Source organism: Harmonia axyridis, chromosome 3 (genome assembly GCF_914767665.1).
Source record: "Harmonia axyridis chromosome 3, icHarAxyr1.1, whole genome shotgun sequence".
Taxonomy (NCBI): Eukaryota; Metazoa; Arthropoda; class Insecta; order Coleoptera; family Coccinellidae; genus Harmonia; species Harmonia axyridis.
Genome location: NC_059503.1, coordinates 40,972,816 through 40,989,362, shown reverse-complemented (window position 1 = coordinate 40,989,362; position 16,547 = coordinate 40,972,816). Strand labels below are relative to the sequence as shown.

The following is a 16,547-nucleotide window of genomic DNA, read 5'->3' as shown; positions in this document are numbered from 1 at the left end:
ATGGCAACCCAAATAGCTCATACTGCTTGGGTGGACAGATAATTCGGACGGTCACGCGCCATTCTGATCTTGGCCTTCTGGTTGCCAATAACCTCACTTGGACTGATCATGTTGCGTCTGCATGGCCAAAGCCAGAAAAGTCACTTGGTTGATCCAGAAGAATTTCAGCAGATGTGACATCAAGACTGCGAAACTGTTATATGAGATTTTGTCCGACCGATCTGGGAGTATGCCGATCCTGCTTAGAGGGTTGCCCGAAGAGGTGATGCGGCATTGTTGGAATCAATTCAACATTCATATAAAGAGAGAAAAAGAAGCTATATGAATTTCAAGGAGGGTTTCACACACCAGTGCTACGTCCACCTCATGCCTATTCAAGAAGTTCTCGAACTCTTCTCTTTTGTTGGTGACATCATGGTCTGGAATGTGGCCATGATTTTCTGGATTTCCGCCTTCTTTGGGGATTTCTTCTTGGGCTCTCTCTTAACTGACTTCTTAGTTTTGACCGCTACCGGATTCTTTTCCTTCGGAGTCCTCTTTTCGGATTTCTGTTCCTCTTTGACAGGAACTATCCTTTTTGGAGCAGATACGGGTTTGGCCTGTTATTTATTTGAGACGGCCGGCTTTGGAATGAAACCGTCGGTTTTCCCTTGGAGGGATTATGGGGGCATCCCTTATAATTGGCCGGATGAGGGCCATTACATAGAGCGCATTTCTTCATTTCTGTCCTTACGATAGATCTAGTAGTTTCGGATTTTAAGAGAGAGGTATTGTTTGAGGAGAGTTTCACACACCAGTGCTACGTCCACCTCATGCCTATTCAAGAAGTTCTCGAACTCTTCTTTTTGTTGGTGATGCTGTCTGCATTCCAGACGGCTATCTCCAAGGATTTGGGTTTTCTTCTGCCCTCAATTTCTACTCCAGAAATTTAATAATCTGGGACATCATGGTCTGGAATGTGGCCATGATTTTCTGGATTTCTGCCTACTTTGGGGATTTCTTCTTGGGCTCTCTCAACTCACTTCTTAGTTTTGACTGCTACCGGATTGTTTTCCTTCGGAGTCCTCTTTTCGGGATTCTGCTCTTCTTTGACAGGAACCATCCTTTTTGAAGCCGAAACGGGTTTGGCCTGTTCTTTCTGTGAGACGACCGGCTTCGGCAAGGAAACTGCCGGTTTTCCCTTGGGGAGATTGTGGAGGCATCCCTTTTAATTGGCCGGATGAGGGCCATTACATAGAGCGCATTTTGGCGGGCTCTTTTTGTCCTAGGGGTACTTCGTAACCCCATTGTGGTCTTCTGCGCAGGCCACGCATCTACTTGCCGCGTGCCCCCTCTCTCCTGAGTCGGTTGGTTGACTTCCATCTCGATTGCCGCCTCCTCATTGGTCAAAGTTACTCCTGAGGGGGCGTGGCCTATGCTTGAAAATTGCGTAAGCATCGTTTCAAGTTCCGCATTTGTACGGCTGAGGGCAGCTACTGTCTTAGCTCCCTGATTTCACCCATTAATCCCAGAATATCTTCATTTCTAATTAGTATGGTGACCTTATTCTTCATTTTCATTTTGTTTATTGATAATTACCAAAAATCTCCTTTTTATTCCAAGCTGCAATGGAACATTGGAAACCACTACACTCAAAAAAAACTTCTCTCTTCTACTACAGTACTGAAAAGTACTAAAAAACTAGAACCACTAAAAAGAAAAGCCGAATCGGAATAATGCATTCACAATACGTCTCACTTACCAAGTATTCACTATGTGTTTCACCACGTGTTCTCCCTCTCACACTTTGCGCACCTCGCTACGCAACCTTCACTCTACAACGTCTACCACTCAACTCTACTACTGCTGAGTCACCGTTTTGAACATATATATCCTATTCAAACATGCGGTGCTCTACGGACCACTATTCCATTGTAACTGAAAACCAAAATATTCGCTTTTTGGAAGGCGGATGAACGGCCCCCCAACCACATCTTGACTCATATTTTTGGGTCCCATCCAACTTGTAAATGTTTTATATTGATGAAAAAGTACAGTGCATCCCATTTTGGGTGAGACTGCCAGGTTTCTCGCTTGTTATTTAAGATAGAGCTTTGCGGTTTTCACGTTCCTCTCTTACTTTTTCGTGAAACTGAAGTTTTTGCATAACTGTTTCCGTTCAAGAGATACAGGGCGATTTTGGAAATTGATACTTTTCGGACCCCTCCTTTATCTCCGAAGTTATTAGAAATAATGCTGAGGTAAAAACTACGTCTGAATCAGAATTCTGCGTAGAATCCAGTGGCGTACTCAATTTTTTTTTCGGGGTATTGTTTTGAAGATTCAACACAAACCTATATTTTTTTTAATGGAACACCCTATATATCATTACTTCATTGAATTCGTTATTTTTTTCCCTTCAAAATGATGTATGATACTATGTAGGTAGGATGGCCAGAAATGTTAAAAAAAACATCAAATAATGATGATTTTTTGTTAATAGCAATGGATTTCCCATATGAAAAAAAGGATCAATTGGATAATTTTCATTTGTGATTTTTATTTATAGTAGAGTAAGCAACCAAAGATAATACATTCATCACAAACATGAAAAAAAAAACGTAGGTACCTACCTAATAGCAACAAATGAATAATACAAAAATTCATAAACATTTCATAATATCTTACAGATTAAACTGTTCAAATTGCTGTCCATTTTCCTCTAATACATAATTGACAAAACTTTTCAATACGCCTGAGTGCATTTAATATTATTGTTGATGTACGAAGTTCTTCGGGACTGTTATGTCTTTTACTGTAGTATATTATATGTATTAGGGAAAATGGACAGCAATTTGAACAGTTTAATCTGTAAGATATTATGTAATGTTTATGAATTTTTGTATTATTCATTTGTTGCTATCAGGTAGGTACGTACGTTTTGTTTTTCATGTTAGTGATGAGTGTATTATCTTTGTTTGCTTACTCTACTATAAATGAAAATCACAAATGAACATTATCCAATTGATCCTTTTTTCATATTGGAAATCCATTGCTATATGTATACTGTCATACATCATTTGGAAGGGAAAAAAATAACGAATTCAACGAAATAATTATATATAGGGTGTTCCATTAAAAAAAATATAGGTTTGTGTTGAATCTTCAAAACAATAACCCCGAAAAAAAATGAGTACGCCACTGGATTCTACGCAGAATTCTGATTCAGACGTAGTTTTTACCTCAGCATTATTTCTAATAACTTCGGAGATAAAGGAGGGGTCCGAAAAGTATCAATTTCCAAAATCGCCCTGTATCTCTTGAACGGAAACAGTTATGCAAAATCTGATTAGACCAGCTTGAGTTTCACGAAAAAGTAAGACAGGAACGTGAAAACCGCAAGGCTCTATCTTAAATAACAAGCGAGAAACCTGGCAGTCTCACCCAAAATGGGATGCACTGTACATTGCATCAATGACGTCTACTTGATTGGCATCCTTTAATATAGGAAACAAATATTTTCAGTGTATCGAAACAATTTACAATTACTAAAATAAATATGAAATTGAAAAAAAAATGAAGCAACAACTGTGTTTTCGTAAACACGTCTCTCAACGATTCACTCATCAAAGGTGTTCTGAATAAAAACTAATTTTTCATTCTTTTTGCACATTTGTTATACAACAGAAAACTTTATTGACATTTCGTCCCTCCCTTCGATTTAGCTGGTGTATACCACCTATATTTGTTCATTTCATCATCTGATCGATGTTTTTTTTTTCAGGTAAAAGTTGCGAAAAAATTAACATTAATTGTACTAAATCTGAAACCGACTCCAAGAAATGCACATCCGAATCAGATTATCAAAGAATTTCAGATGCTACAAGTCAGAACACGAAGGCGTTAGTACATGCAGAATCCAAATCCACCCCAGTAACACCCAAATGTAAGACCAAAGCTAAAGCACAACAAAAAATTCGAAAATCCCAAAAAGTAGGTGTATTACTTATCAATTAAAACTTTATATTAGTCAATAAAAATATTTTTCGTCGACCTCAAAATAGGATAATATTGAAAAATTTAGTATTAATGGACAATTTCACAACCTTCATATCGATTGCGCTTAATGAATGTAAGTTGTGCTGATATTAAACATTTTGAGCAACATTTTGAATCAAGGAAATTTAGTGATTTTATGCAAGATTTCGGTAATTTTTGTTACCTTTATCAAGTATGAGTAATATACTCGGTAGTATATCACAAACATGCAAATTACAAATAGTAAGTTTATTCTTTAATATGTCGCCAAATGATTTAGACGTCTCAGATTGAAAATTGTTGATCCTAAGTGTGGATTTGATTTGATATGAAATCAATTATAAAAAGTTGTTTAAAGTGTGCTTTTTGCAATAAAAGTTCCTATCGTGGTTGTAGTGCTAAAATAAAAAAGTGCTGTAGTGAAATCTTCTAATTCCCCTTTGTGTAAAAAAATAAGCGATGAATCATCTCCAATGCACGATCCTGGAGTTGAACACATTACTAAAGAGTCTACTCATCAAGATCTTCTTCTGAAGTACATTTCTGAATTAGTGGAGAAGAACGGGCAACTCATGGATAATAATTCCTTGTTGAAGTTCAACTGTAGTGGAATTTTCTTATTATCCTTTGTGTGAAAAAATAAGCGATGAATCATCTCCAATGCTCGATCCTAGAGTTAAACACATTATTAAAGAGTCTACTCATAAAAATCTTCTTCTGAAGTACATTTCTGAATTAGGGGCGAAGAACGGCCTACTCATGGATAATAATTCCTTGTTCAAGTTCAAGATTGTTTTTCTCGAGAAAGAAAGAAAAATAAAAGAAACTGAAGTAATCAAACAACATGAACACCGTCAACAGGAGCTGTTCGTGAAACGTACTTTAGTCTCTGGGTGTTCTGCAACTGCTAATCCTCTGTAAAATTCTGTTAATAGTAACAGAATTTTACAGAGGATTAGCAGCAAAGGAGACAGTTGACGATTCCGAAGTGACGACATCTATAGAGATGTCGTCACTTCGGAATCGTCAACTGTCTCTTTTCATCTCAAGGAAGGTGAAATTCGCGCATCAAGAATTGTTTCCAACAATTCAAAGTGTTCAAACTACCATAGCAGTTGAGCGGTACCAGTTTTGAAGCTAATGCAAGGGTCAAAATTAATGAAACTAGGGGCTTTGAATGGAAGGTAGTCAACCAAAAAAGACCTTTTCCAGAAAACCAAAAATCCTTGCTCACAGGTAGCTGAGGTTGAAGGATTGGAAGGCTCTTCGTGTCTGAAATTTGAAGCCGGAAAATTCTGAAGTAAATTTTCTGAATCGGAATTTCTCCTATGTTGAATGTGAAAAGTTAACATCTAGGTAACACTGACTCTCTTCTAATGGTGATAAATAATACATCTTGGTTATAACCGACTATCTCTCCCAATATGTACTGACTTTCCTTCATAGACATGTTACTGCGACTGCAACCTTTCAAGACAACAGGAATTTTTGGTTTATGGAGTACTTTGATTACTAATTCCTGATAAAAAGTATAGGCTTAAGAATTATTTTATTCCACAGACCCCACTGAAAGTAGCAATAGTATAGTGAAAAGTGTGTTTTCCTGCTACGTCAAGGACTATAAATCTTGGAGTAAGCATATCCAAGCGGTTGAATTTGCTATTCGATCTGGCCGTCAGGAAACCATCGGTTGTACTCCCGTCTTGTATATCGTGACTCGAATGACTTATACCATTCTCAGGTGCCGTCCAAACTAGAATCCTTTCGGATTATATTGGGATGAAGGAAGTTGGCTATCGGTCTCTTTTTGAGGATATCCGGAAACGATTGTAGCAGGCATAGGAGGTGAGGTCAACAGGCGCCGTTACATCCTTCGTAGTCGACCACTTTCCTTTAAGTGGGAGATCGAGTTATATTGCGCAATAAAGATTTATCGGTTGCATCTTTGCATATTTGTTCTGACGTGTTGATCGAGCTATGTGCGTTCTCGTGTTTGTGGATATTGCTGTTTTTGGGTCAAATTTATCCGTGCATAGTTTGAACGGTAGTGTCAAATGAAACATAACGTTCGTTTCATATTCCATTGAATGAATAAATAATTCCAAATTTATACTGATATCAAACAATTGATTTTGTTTTAATTTTACAATATGATTAGGCCACTCACTGAGGCTGAAATCTTACAGACAGTTAAAGATGAACAATTTTGAAAGGATTGTAATTCCACAGATAATAATAATGGAGTTATAAATATTTTCGAAGCGTAAGACAGAGTAGCTGCTATTGAGATGAGAGTGAACGCGAGGAGATTGATCTAAAAGAAATAAACGAACAGAACACTAACTGCGAATTAAAATGGATGTCTGATAATGATCATGAAGCCTATAGAAGTTAGAGAATATAATCGTCAAGTTTTTTATGGCAAAGACAAAACGAAATAGTCAAAAAATACACCAAAAAGAGGTGGAACTGAAAAAAAAAATATATGTATCGGGTGTCCCAAATTCGTTGTCTAGTGGACAGATCTCAGAACTCCATTGAGCTGAAAAAAAATGAATGACACATTTTTGGGTTCGATATTTTAGATAATTTTTTCAGTGAAAACCGAAACCTCATAAATTCCCCCGTTTTGAGGGTAGGAATAAACAATTTAATGTTCAGATCAGAAAACAAATTTTTGGGGGTAACCTTCTACCGTAAGTTAACATGAGCACCACATGTTAGAGAACTGGAGAGAAAATGTTAACGAACTTTGAACCCAATGAAATATATATTACAGGAATAAGCTGGGGCGCTGAAAGAAATGTACTTATGTGTATATGGAGGTCGATGGTTCTATTAAGATTTGATAACGGATCAATTGTATATTGCTTTGCAAGAAGAAGCTGGTTGAAAAGACTTGATTCCAACTGTCTTCCACTGGCTTGAAAATAGCTATAGGTCCATTCCGAACAAGTCCGATGCAGTCAGTATTTGTAGAAAGCAGTTACTGCCCCTCATCAAAAAGGAGAAAAAATATTAATGAATTATATATCTAGACGAATCCACTTTACGATAGCATGATTCTTAAACTTGAAAAACCAGAAAATATAAGAAAAACTCAATGATGTCGCAGCTTGCATCAATAAACACGCAATTTTCACCTCCAGAAATGTTTCAACTCCACTACCATGAAATAGAATCATGGCAATATAAAACATTAAAACTCTTAGAATGCACTTGGAATTTCCAAAATACAAGAAAGGAGAAACTTACTCAGAACTTCTAAAAATTAAATTCCTGGTCATCATGAAAACCCATCCTGTATCATTCATACAAATGCAAAATAGAAGATAGGGATGCAAGGGCAATATATATGTACTCATACCTGGTCTCTATTCAGGAAGTAGCATTTTCACGTCGGAAATGGCAAGCATTAAGATACTGCGAATATGAACACCAAAATTCTCTCACTATCATCACAGATTCTCTTAGTTCTCTGAAAAATTTCGAAAACCCATTCATCTCAGATTTCCTAACAGGTCAGGTCCAAGCAACAATAGCGTGGTTGAGGTAACAAGAAAAAACAATAAGATTTATATGGAAGCCAGCGCATTGTGGAGTGAAAGGAAACGAAATCGTCGAGAGAGCAGCAAAAAAAGAGATTCTCAAGAATCTCATACACATATAGGGTGGTCGAACCGGTATTCCAGACAATACCATTTGTCGGACACTTTCCATAAACAAGGAATGAAATAGCAAAACCCCCTATATATGTCACTTTTTTTAAATTATCATGAGTTGCATATGTTATCTTTCTCCTAACTCCATTCTCAAACAACTATAAACAACAGAAAAATAAAAAAAATCAATTCACAGATGGCCGGAATTTAGCGTGTGCATCAGTTTTCAACCTATTGAAGAAAAATTGTAATGACAAGTGCTGGGAAAAAAAGTAAATATATATTGTGAAAATGATGATTTCTTTCTGCTTTATCAAATCTGCATAATTAGTTTTTGATTAGCATCAATATTTTGAATAAAAATCGTACTTTTTTGGGTTTTAACCTCTGAAATTGGGTGTCCGGGAATCTGGTCGAAGAAAAAGAAGTGAGACGCATTTTCGGACACGGTGTCCGAAAAGAATAAGGTAACCAGTTATGAGTTATTGGTTTGCGACCTTTTTTAATGATGAACTATTTTCTTGATAGGGTTGAAGGTCAGGTTGTTGGAACAAAAACCACCTCTCGGACCATTGCCGACATGTTTCGACTTTATCCTAAAATCTTCTTCAGGGCTCTATAATAAATTACAAGATTTTTTTAAAAACACTAATAAATAAACCATGTTGGAATATACAATGGGACATTACAATTGAATAAATAATTACATGAATATCTTACAATACAATGCAAAAAGGAATTTTTTAAAAACGAATAGTGAGAGAAACATTGAAAACAATCCAGCTCAGCATACAGGTACTTGATGATTTTACAAAAGGAGAAATCAATTACTTACAGTCTATTTGCGGTTTTTTTGTCAGAATCATGAAATATATGAAATAAATATCACTTTTTGACACCATCAAATTAGAATTTAAAACGAACGAAATGATAAAACGGGAACAGGCCACTCTGATAATACATATGTTATAAGTAAATAATGACTAATGTTTATATCTACATAAATGACATTGACATTCAATTTGAATAATTAGTTCAAGTTATTTTTCCTTTTATTTTGTTGATGAGATAGTAATAGGCCGTATTCAAACCTTCAATGTCTGTTCTCCTGTTAATGGATTGTTCATCTTGTTTTATTGAGATCATTTCATGTAGTAAGCGTTTCTTTGAAATTTTTTTGGTGTCCCAATATTTTTATTGAATCGATGTTAAAATCCAAAGAATGGAGTGCATTTCACACATGTTCAGCTAGAGCGGTGTTGTCCTCCTTTTTCTTTTTCAGAGGGTTGAGCATGTTGAGGGAATCTCTCTTATGTTCAGAGATTCTGTCTTTAAGACACCGACCTGTTTGTCCTATATATGTAGACTGACAATCCCTGCAACAAATCTTGTAGATAACATTACTCAACAATTCTTTTTGAGTTGTACTCTTCAACCTTGAGAAAAGCTTTCTGTTAGTGTTATCAGATCGAAAAGCTATGTCGAAACCAAGCGATGAAATAGTTCCTCTGATCTGCTCAGATAAACCCTCAACGTAAGTCAAGGCGTAAAATTTTTTGTTTTCGATTATTTCGTCTTGAATCCGTTCCCGATTTCTTCTGTAAATAATTTCTTCTATAATCTTGGTGGGATAGTCATTTTTCTGTAAAATAGATTTTATTTGGTTTAAGTTATCTTGGTGAAATTCTGGAGATGACAGTTTCAGAGCTCTATTTTTCAAATTGTTGACAATATTAATTTTTTGTGTGATGGCGTGTTTTGAATTAAAATTTAAAACTCTGCCTGAAAAAAATTCCTTTTTGCACTGTATTGTTCAGATATTCATGTAATTATTTATTCAATTGTAATGTCCCATTGTATATTCCAACATGGTTTATTTATTAGTGTTTTCAAAAAAATCTTGTAATTTATTATAGAGCCCTGAAGAAGATTTCAGAATAAAGTCGAAACATGGCGGCAATGTTCTGAGAGGTGGTTTTTGTTCCAACAACCTGACCTCCACCCCTTTCAAGAAAATAGTAACCAGTTATCGGACGCCTTTTCCCTTGCTTGCTACCTAGGTAGTCGTAGCACTCGTTCCTCAATGTCCGAAAAACGATTCTTTTCAGAAGCCCTTTAATTATTTACAGTAGTTATACAGGGTGTCTCATTTAAAAGTGTCCACCCTCAATAACTCAACAACGAATCAGAATTTGTAAAATCACTCAGACAGGTCGAGTTTTGATGACAGGGTGACATGATCTGGGTTACAAAGCTTGTTTCTACTAGCAACTCCCTGGAGAGGGTTGCAACCCCATCAGGAATATGAATGGGGAAAATGGGTAGTTTTGTAGCACAAATGTATACATGGATTCAAATTTGTATGAACTTGCAGTTTGTGTTGTATAAAATGAATATTCACAAAGTTAGATGGTGTTTTTCATGGAATTATAGTAGGTACCCATAAAACTAAATGAAACGGAGATGTTCTAATTGATCGTATAATTTCTATTGAACGAAAAATATTTACAACAAACAGTACTAGTAAAAATTTACCTATTTAATGTCGAGCACTTTGAGCATTTGCGGTAAATTTTTACCAATACTGTTCGTTTAAAATATTATGGTAGAAAATGAAATGCATAATGACGCAATAAGAGAAAATATAAAAGAAAAAGGACTACAACTGAAAATGATGAAGAAAATGAAAAAGCAAACTTAGAAAAAACTACAAAGAAAATAAACGATTAAATCAACAAGAAAGTGACAAAGAAATTAAGACCGAAACTTACACAAAAAATGATTGATAGTAACACAACTGTGATATTACACTTTAAAAAACATGATAGTGCAAATGGTAATAGTGTGGATGAAATGTCACAAAATAACGAAAAAACTATAGATTTAATGGACGACAATAAAGAAGCCAGTGAGTGTAGTACCATAGTAAAGGAGGTGTACACCCTTTTCAAAAACATCTGATATTCTCGGAAGAATCTTTAAAGAAAAAACACGGTTGTCGCGTGAGAAAAAAACTATGATACCTAGCGCAATATCATCAGCGGTATGGAGATTTTTTTTACACTCGTAAAGATGAAAAAAAAATAAAAATTATAACTATTTTAGTGTTTTATCGTACGACGATCAGACTAAGAATTTAATTTTTGTTATATATCGAGTAGAATAACAACCTAACTATGTAAAATTTTTTTTTGTGAGTTTCTGAAGATTATTATAAAAATGTTTCATTTCACAATACTTTGTTTGTCTCACCAATTACTTTTTTTTTGTCCAACGAAGGTTTGTTATCGAAAAGTACTGCTTTTCGACCAGTTGTCCGAAATTGGTGCATCAGCGTCGGAAAATTTGTCTATGTTTTCCGACAACTGGTTGAATTGACTTTTTGACTTTTATTAGTCATAATCAAACTAATAATTCGTTTTCAATGTTTTTTCTCGCCATAGTGCATTCTTCAAACTTCAAAAAATATATTTACGCTGAGAATTTTGTTTCAAGCAAAACTTAACCATTTTATTAAGTCTACAATACAATAAAGTAGTTAAGTGTCCGAAAACCGGTTCAGTCACCCTATGCAAAAGTGAATTACACAGATGAACAGAGAATATTTTGGTTTTCGATCTTTTGAATCGGTACATAAACTTAGATACATTGAAAACATACAACTGCCGATTGTCCATCATCTAATGGTTGGAAAAGAGCTGGGCTGGTGGAAATCTCTTTGGTTTTCAGGTTATCACATGGAGTATCCACTTTTGAGTTGAAATCTATGTCATCATTTGACACTCGTAGGTACCACCCCAAATAATTATTTCATATGATAGAATTGATTCTACCAAAGCTTTATTTGCCATTTTCAAAACTCCTATTCGATGGAATGTTCGGTTCGTCGAGTACTGTGAATCTTTGTCTCACTTTAGAACGCTGTTTATAGTTATAGCCAGATTTTTTATATTGGGAGGCTATATCGTTTCAACGACAGTTCAAAAATTAGTACGATTCATTTTACGCTAGAGACCATCCATTTATATGAGGTTTTTACTATTATTCATTTCAAAAAGTTTGTGATTGAGAGTAGTCCTTTAATTTTTCTTGGAATGGAAAAAAAACTAGACTTAAGACTTAAAAACGTATTTTACATTCTTACGTGTGATAAAAACACACGAGATTGCTCCGCTGATCCTGAAAAGTGAAGGAATCTCAAGAACGCTGACGAAAAAGGAGTATTTGAACTTTGGCAGATCACGAGAATGCCACGTGATATGAACCCCTCTTATAAGTCTTTGTTATTTCTCTTCTATAAGAACATTTATGTATTGAGCATTTCAAATGGTATTTGATTGTTGAAATACTTGGTTGGGTTACGAAGAAATTTGAAAATTTGGTGAATTTTGTTTTTTAGAAATTCTACCAAATTCATATCCAGTCAGCATTCGACTCGAAATGAGCCCAGTTCTGATGAAGACTTCGTGATTTCCCTGGTATTTTTGGCGAAAAGTAGAAAAGTGAGATTTTATCTCCTTTCAACTTTGAACATAGGTATCATTTATGTGTAGTAAAAAAAATTTGTGGTCAAAGGATTTTTCCGTGTAGTATATCATATATCTATCTCTGAGGCTCGTTGATGTGGTCATTGACCTCTACAAATGAGATGTGATCTGTCAAGTAACCGTTGAATAGTTCATAAACTTCATCACGTATCTCATAAGATTCCAACTTTTTTATGAGTAATTCATGAGAGATGCTTTCGAACGCCTTCGTCAAATCAAGCAGCACTTTTTTGTTGGTGTTCAGGTGTTCATGTACTCTATGTATACTCAAGCGGAATAAGGCATCCTCTTTGGAAAGATTTTCTCTAAATCCGAACTGTTGATCCGTCAATATGTTATTCATTGATAGGTATTCACTGAGTTTAACAGTATTACATTTCTCAAAAATCTCAGCTATGACAGAAGTTAAGTATATTGATCTAGAGTTCTTAGGGTCACCTCCATCTCAATCCTTGTGAATTGGGGTAATGATTGCTTGCTTATTTGGGAACAGACCAGTTGTAAAGGCTAGTTGAACGAGTGAGCTAGGATTGCGACAATGTATGACCAAATGTGAGTTCAAGTGGAGTAAGTTTTGGAAGCATGAATGGACGCAGTTATTTCAACCTATTATTGCATATTTCATTATGATTCCTATAGGGTCTTTGTCTCGTGATCAAAATTCCACAATGTTTCGCTATTGTTGGGCGGAACCTCTCAATTATTCCATCAGAATCTGGATGATGTGCTGTCGTGAAATGTGTATTTATTTTATGAGTTTCCAAATGTTCTTTTGTGATATGTCCGAAAAATTCCATTCATTCATCTGCACTTCTATACGTTATGGTGTTCTGTGTAAAGAAAAATTGTCGAATAAGGCATGAAATATGTCTACAGCATTTTTGGATTTTATTTCGATTGTTTGGCACAATTTCGTAAAAGCATCAACATGAGTTAGGAATTTAGTGTTTTCCAAAGTGTAAATATTTATATGTATTTTCCTTTGCAAATTTCGAATTTTGATGCCTTCTGTTAATTCTAAATATTCTATAATACCTTGATTGACTTCATTTGATATGATGGGTGTTTTTATAATTTTTTAAGATCTAGGTGTTAGAGCGTATGAATATGAATTTTGTTTGAAATATGAAGGATATATAAATACATTAAGGCTATTTTTTTATACAGCAAATTTTTTCAAGATCGATATGGGCATTTGTACGTCCCGGTAGTATTTTTCGAGTCCGTGAAGTTAGCGAAAAGTTAAAAGCACTAATTCTGGAAGTATGTCAGATAATTAGTGCCTAATTAGTGCCTATTGGTGCAGTGTAAAGTTTTAAAAGCACCATTGTATTTTTTGAGAAATCGGCATTTGAAGTGGTTGGTGCTAACTTCGCACATTTTCAAATTGAGAAAAAATTGCTGTGCCACTAATTAGTGCTTAATTAGTGCCTATTGGTGCGTTTAGAATCATTATAAAAAAATAAACTATTTTCAAGATATCGCTGATTATTTCCTTTGGTGCCAACTTCGCACTTAGCACCAACATTTTTTAATTACCCAAAAATTTTTGTGCCACTAATTAGTGCTTAATTAGTGCCTATTGGTGCTTTCAGAATCGTCATAAAAAAATATACTGTTTTCAAGATATTACTGATTATTCCCTTTGGTGCTGACTTCACACTTGGCACCAACATTTTCATAAAACCCAAAGATTCCTATACCACCAATTAGTGCTTAATTAGTGCCTATTGGTGCTTCTGGAATGGTCATGAAAAAATATACCGTTTTTTATATATTACTAATTATTTCCTCTGGTGCTGACTCCGCACTTGCAACCAACATTTTTAAATCACTCAAAAATTTCTATACCACCAATAAGTGCTTAATTAGTGCCTATTGGTGCTTTTGGAACTATTCTCAAAAACTATTTCGTTTCCAAGATATCGTTGATTATTTATTTATTTTCTAATATGTCGCCATCTATGGAGTATTATGGGAGTCATTTTTATTAGTTACCTCTTTCTGGCCATCTGCCATTATCGCCAGTATCTAATATATTGAATAAGTTTCATATCAAATTTAGAGAAAGGTCAAGAATACTGACGTGCTAAATTATATTTCCTAAAGCGTCATACACACTACATGATCTGAAAAATAGTAATTGATTAGTAGATTGATAGATTGATCCTTTCACTCTGGTCGTTTGCGATATTTTGGAACTGTTCAGTTCTAGACTTTTGAACGAATTATTTTGCATTAAGGAAGATAATACAATATAAAAAATTTTTATGTTCTCAAAGATCTTAATTTTTAACTTCTGAATTCGCCCTTATGACTTCCAGATCTTCTCTCCAAGAGTGTGGCACTCAAGAAGGAAGAATTGATTCATTAACAACTGTAAGCATAGAGTATTCTATTCTATTATGTTGGTCTTTTCATGAAGAGAATAAAACGAAGCATTATAACGTATTCTAATTTGATTAGGTTTTTGTACATGTTTTTGGCCAGTTTTCTCTGTTTCATCATGCAAGTAGATTGAAGAATAAATACTCGTTCTTTTCCATTAAAACTTTCAGAATATTTCTTTGTGTGATGAAATGAATATGCAGAATATGACAAATAATTATAAGAAATGCCGAAAGAAATGCTGCATGAGTGTTTTGCATTCTTCTTCCGACTCAATACCCAGTCGACGGCATGTAACTCGATTTCATAGGGACGCCGACAGATTTATTGAATTATGATCTATTTGTTAGCATTCGAAATCGGTATGCACCGTTGAGGGAATTTATTGAAGTTAGGCATAATTAGGAAAAGTATGGGTAATCTTTGATGATATTTTTTACTAACAGCTGCAGCTGTAGGTCTTTTGTTTGTCATTTAATGCGTTTCATGTGACTACATATAAAATCATGCGCAGAGCGCTACATGTTCAGTCTAATACTCCAATAATTACACTCACAATAATTACAATTATCAATAATAATTCTTGAGGAAAGTAAATTATTCGAAGAGAGCAAAATGCTTAACGGTGTTGTTATGATAGATATTAATTGTAACATTACGTTTATTGCTTCACATATGTTGAAAACTTGTCCTGGTGCAATAGACACCTCTGTCTGTGATAACTGTTCTGAAATTGTGAAAACCAAAAATATGAATTTGATACTTGCTGATCATCTTAAGAGAACCGGATTCCAAAGGTTGCAAACATCTATTGATTTATTGCCTCCTTCAAATTTAAAATGTCCCAAATGTTCGAATGCATTGAATTCCGAAAAAACATACGCTGATTATTCACTAATTGATTCTGATATTTCCAAATCTCTCTGTCTCAGTGAAATCGCCTTGAGTTTGAAAATTAATGATAAAACTTACTTCCTCAGAGGGGTAGCTAAATTTAAAGCTCCCTGTATTGTCACTGGAATAGGTCATTATAATTCATACTGTAGGCGAAATGATGGTCAATGGGAGGAATACAACGACTTGTTGAAAGATTATAACAACGTGAGAAATGACATTGTGGTCAACACTCATTTATTATTATATACTATTTGAACATCTATTAAAATATTTCGTGCCACTAGTTTTACTTTGAAGATTTATATTTATATATACAGGGTGAGTCTTTGACTTGTACATATATTTTAACCGAAGGTTCTTGAGGTCAAAAGAAACACTTTTTTCATTTACCATTTTTTCCGATTCGGCCCTGTTAAAAAGATATAGCCATTTTAAATTTTCAAAATGAGCTAATTGACCCCTGAAAACCGGAACACTGAAGTTTTCTCAAGCATAAGATATACCTCTTGAACCTTGGAAATAAGCTACTAAATTAGAAAAACCATCATAAACTCACGTTTAACATTCCATTTGTTGAACAAAGTAGTGTTTATAATCAAATAAATGAGTTATTCCAATTTCGTTGACGCTAAAGATTAAATATTCTTCTCTTGATTTCTATTTCATTTTCGATAATTATAACGAATTGAGCTCGCTACCACCCATATTAGCTCTGATACTCATATCCATTCATTCATTATATTTCATTTATATGATATCGTTGTTTATTTTTCGTGCAAGAATTAACCTTAAAATCTCAAATAAATAATATTCATCTATGAAAGATCTAACACAGACTATAGTAATCTGTGGTTTTAAGTTTGAATTTCAAATTTCGAGTGATGCCAAATATAAACACAGCAGTTCGGTTCGAATAATCTATGTTCTAACCTAAAATTTTCATTTACAGTTTACACTGTTATTGTTATAAGATATTTGTTATGAAATGAAGCATTTGATTTGTTCCAACTATCTCATAAAAATATTGAAATGCATC

General features: G+C 34.6%; 1 protein-coding gene across 4 annotated transcripts in view; it reads left to right on the top strand.

The window, feature by feature from the left end:
- The window catches only part of LOC123676494 (RING finger protein 207-like), a 305,011-nt gene that overhangs the window by 243,012 nt on the left and 45,452 nt on the right, over positions 1-16,547 (top strand). For 3 of the 4 annotated variants that reach the window (XM_045612399.1, XM_045612401.1, XM_045612400.1), the window contains one exon: positions 3,764-3,972. In XM_045612399.1, coding sequence (XP_045468355.1) covers positions 3,764-3,972 — 209 coding nt within the window. The remainder of the gene's footprint in view (positions 1-3,763; positions 3,973-16,547) is intronic. The other variant, XM_045612402.1, reaches the window with a different exon arrangement.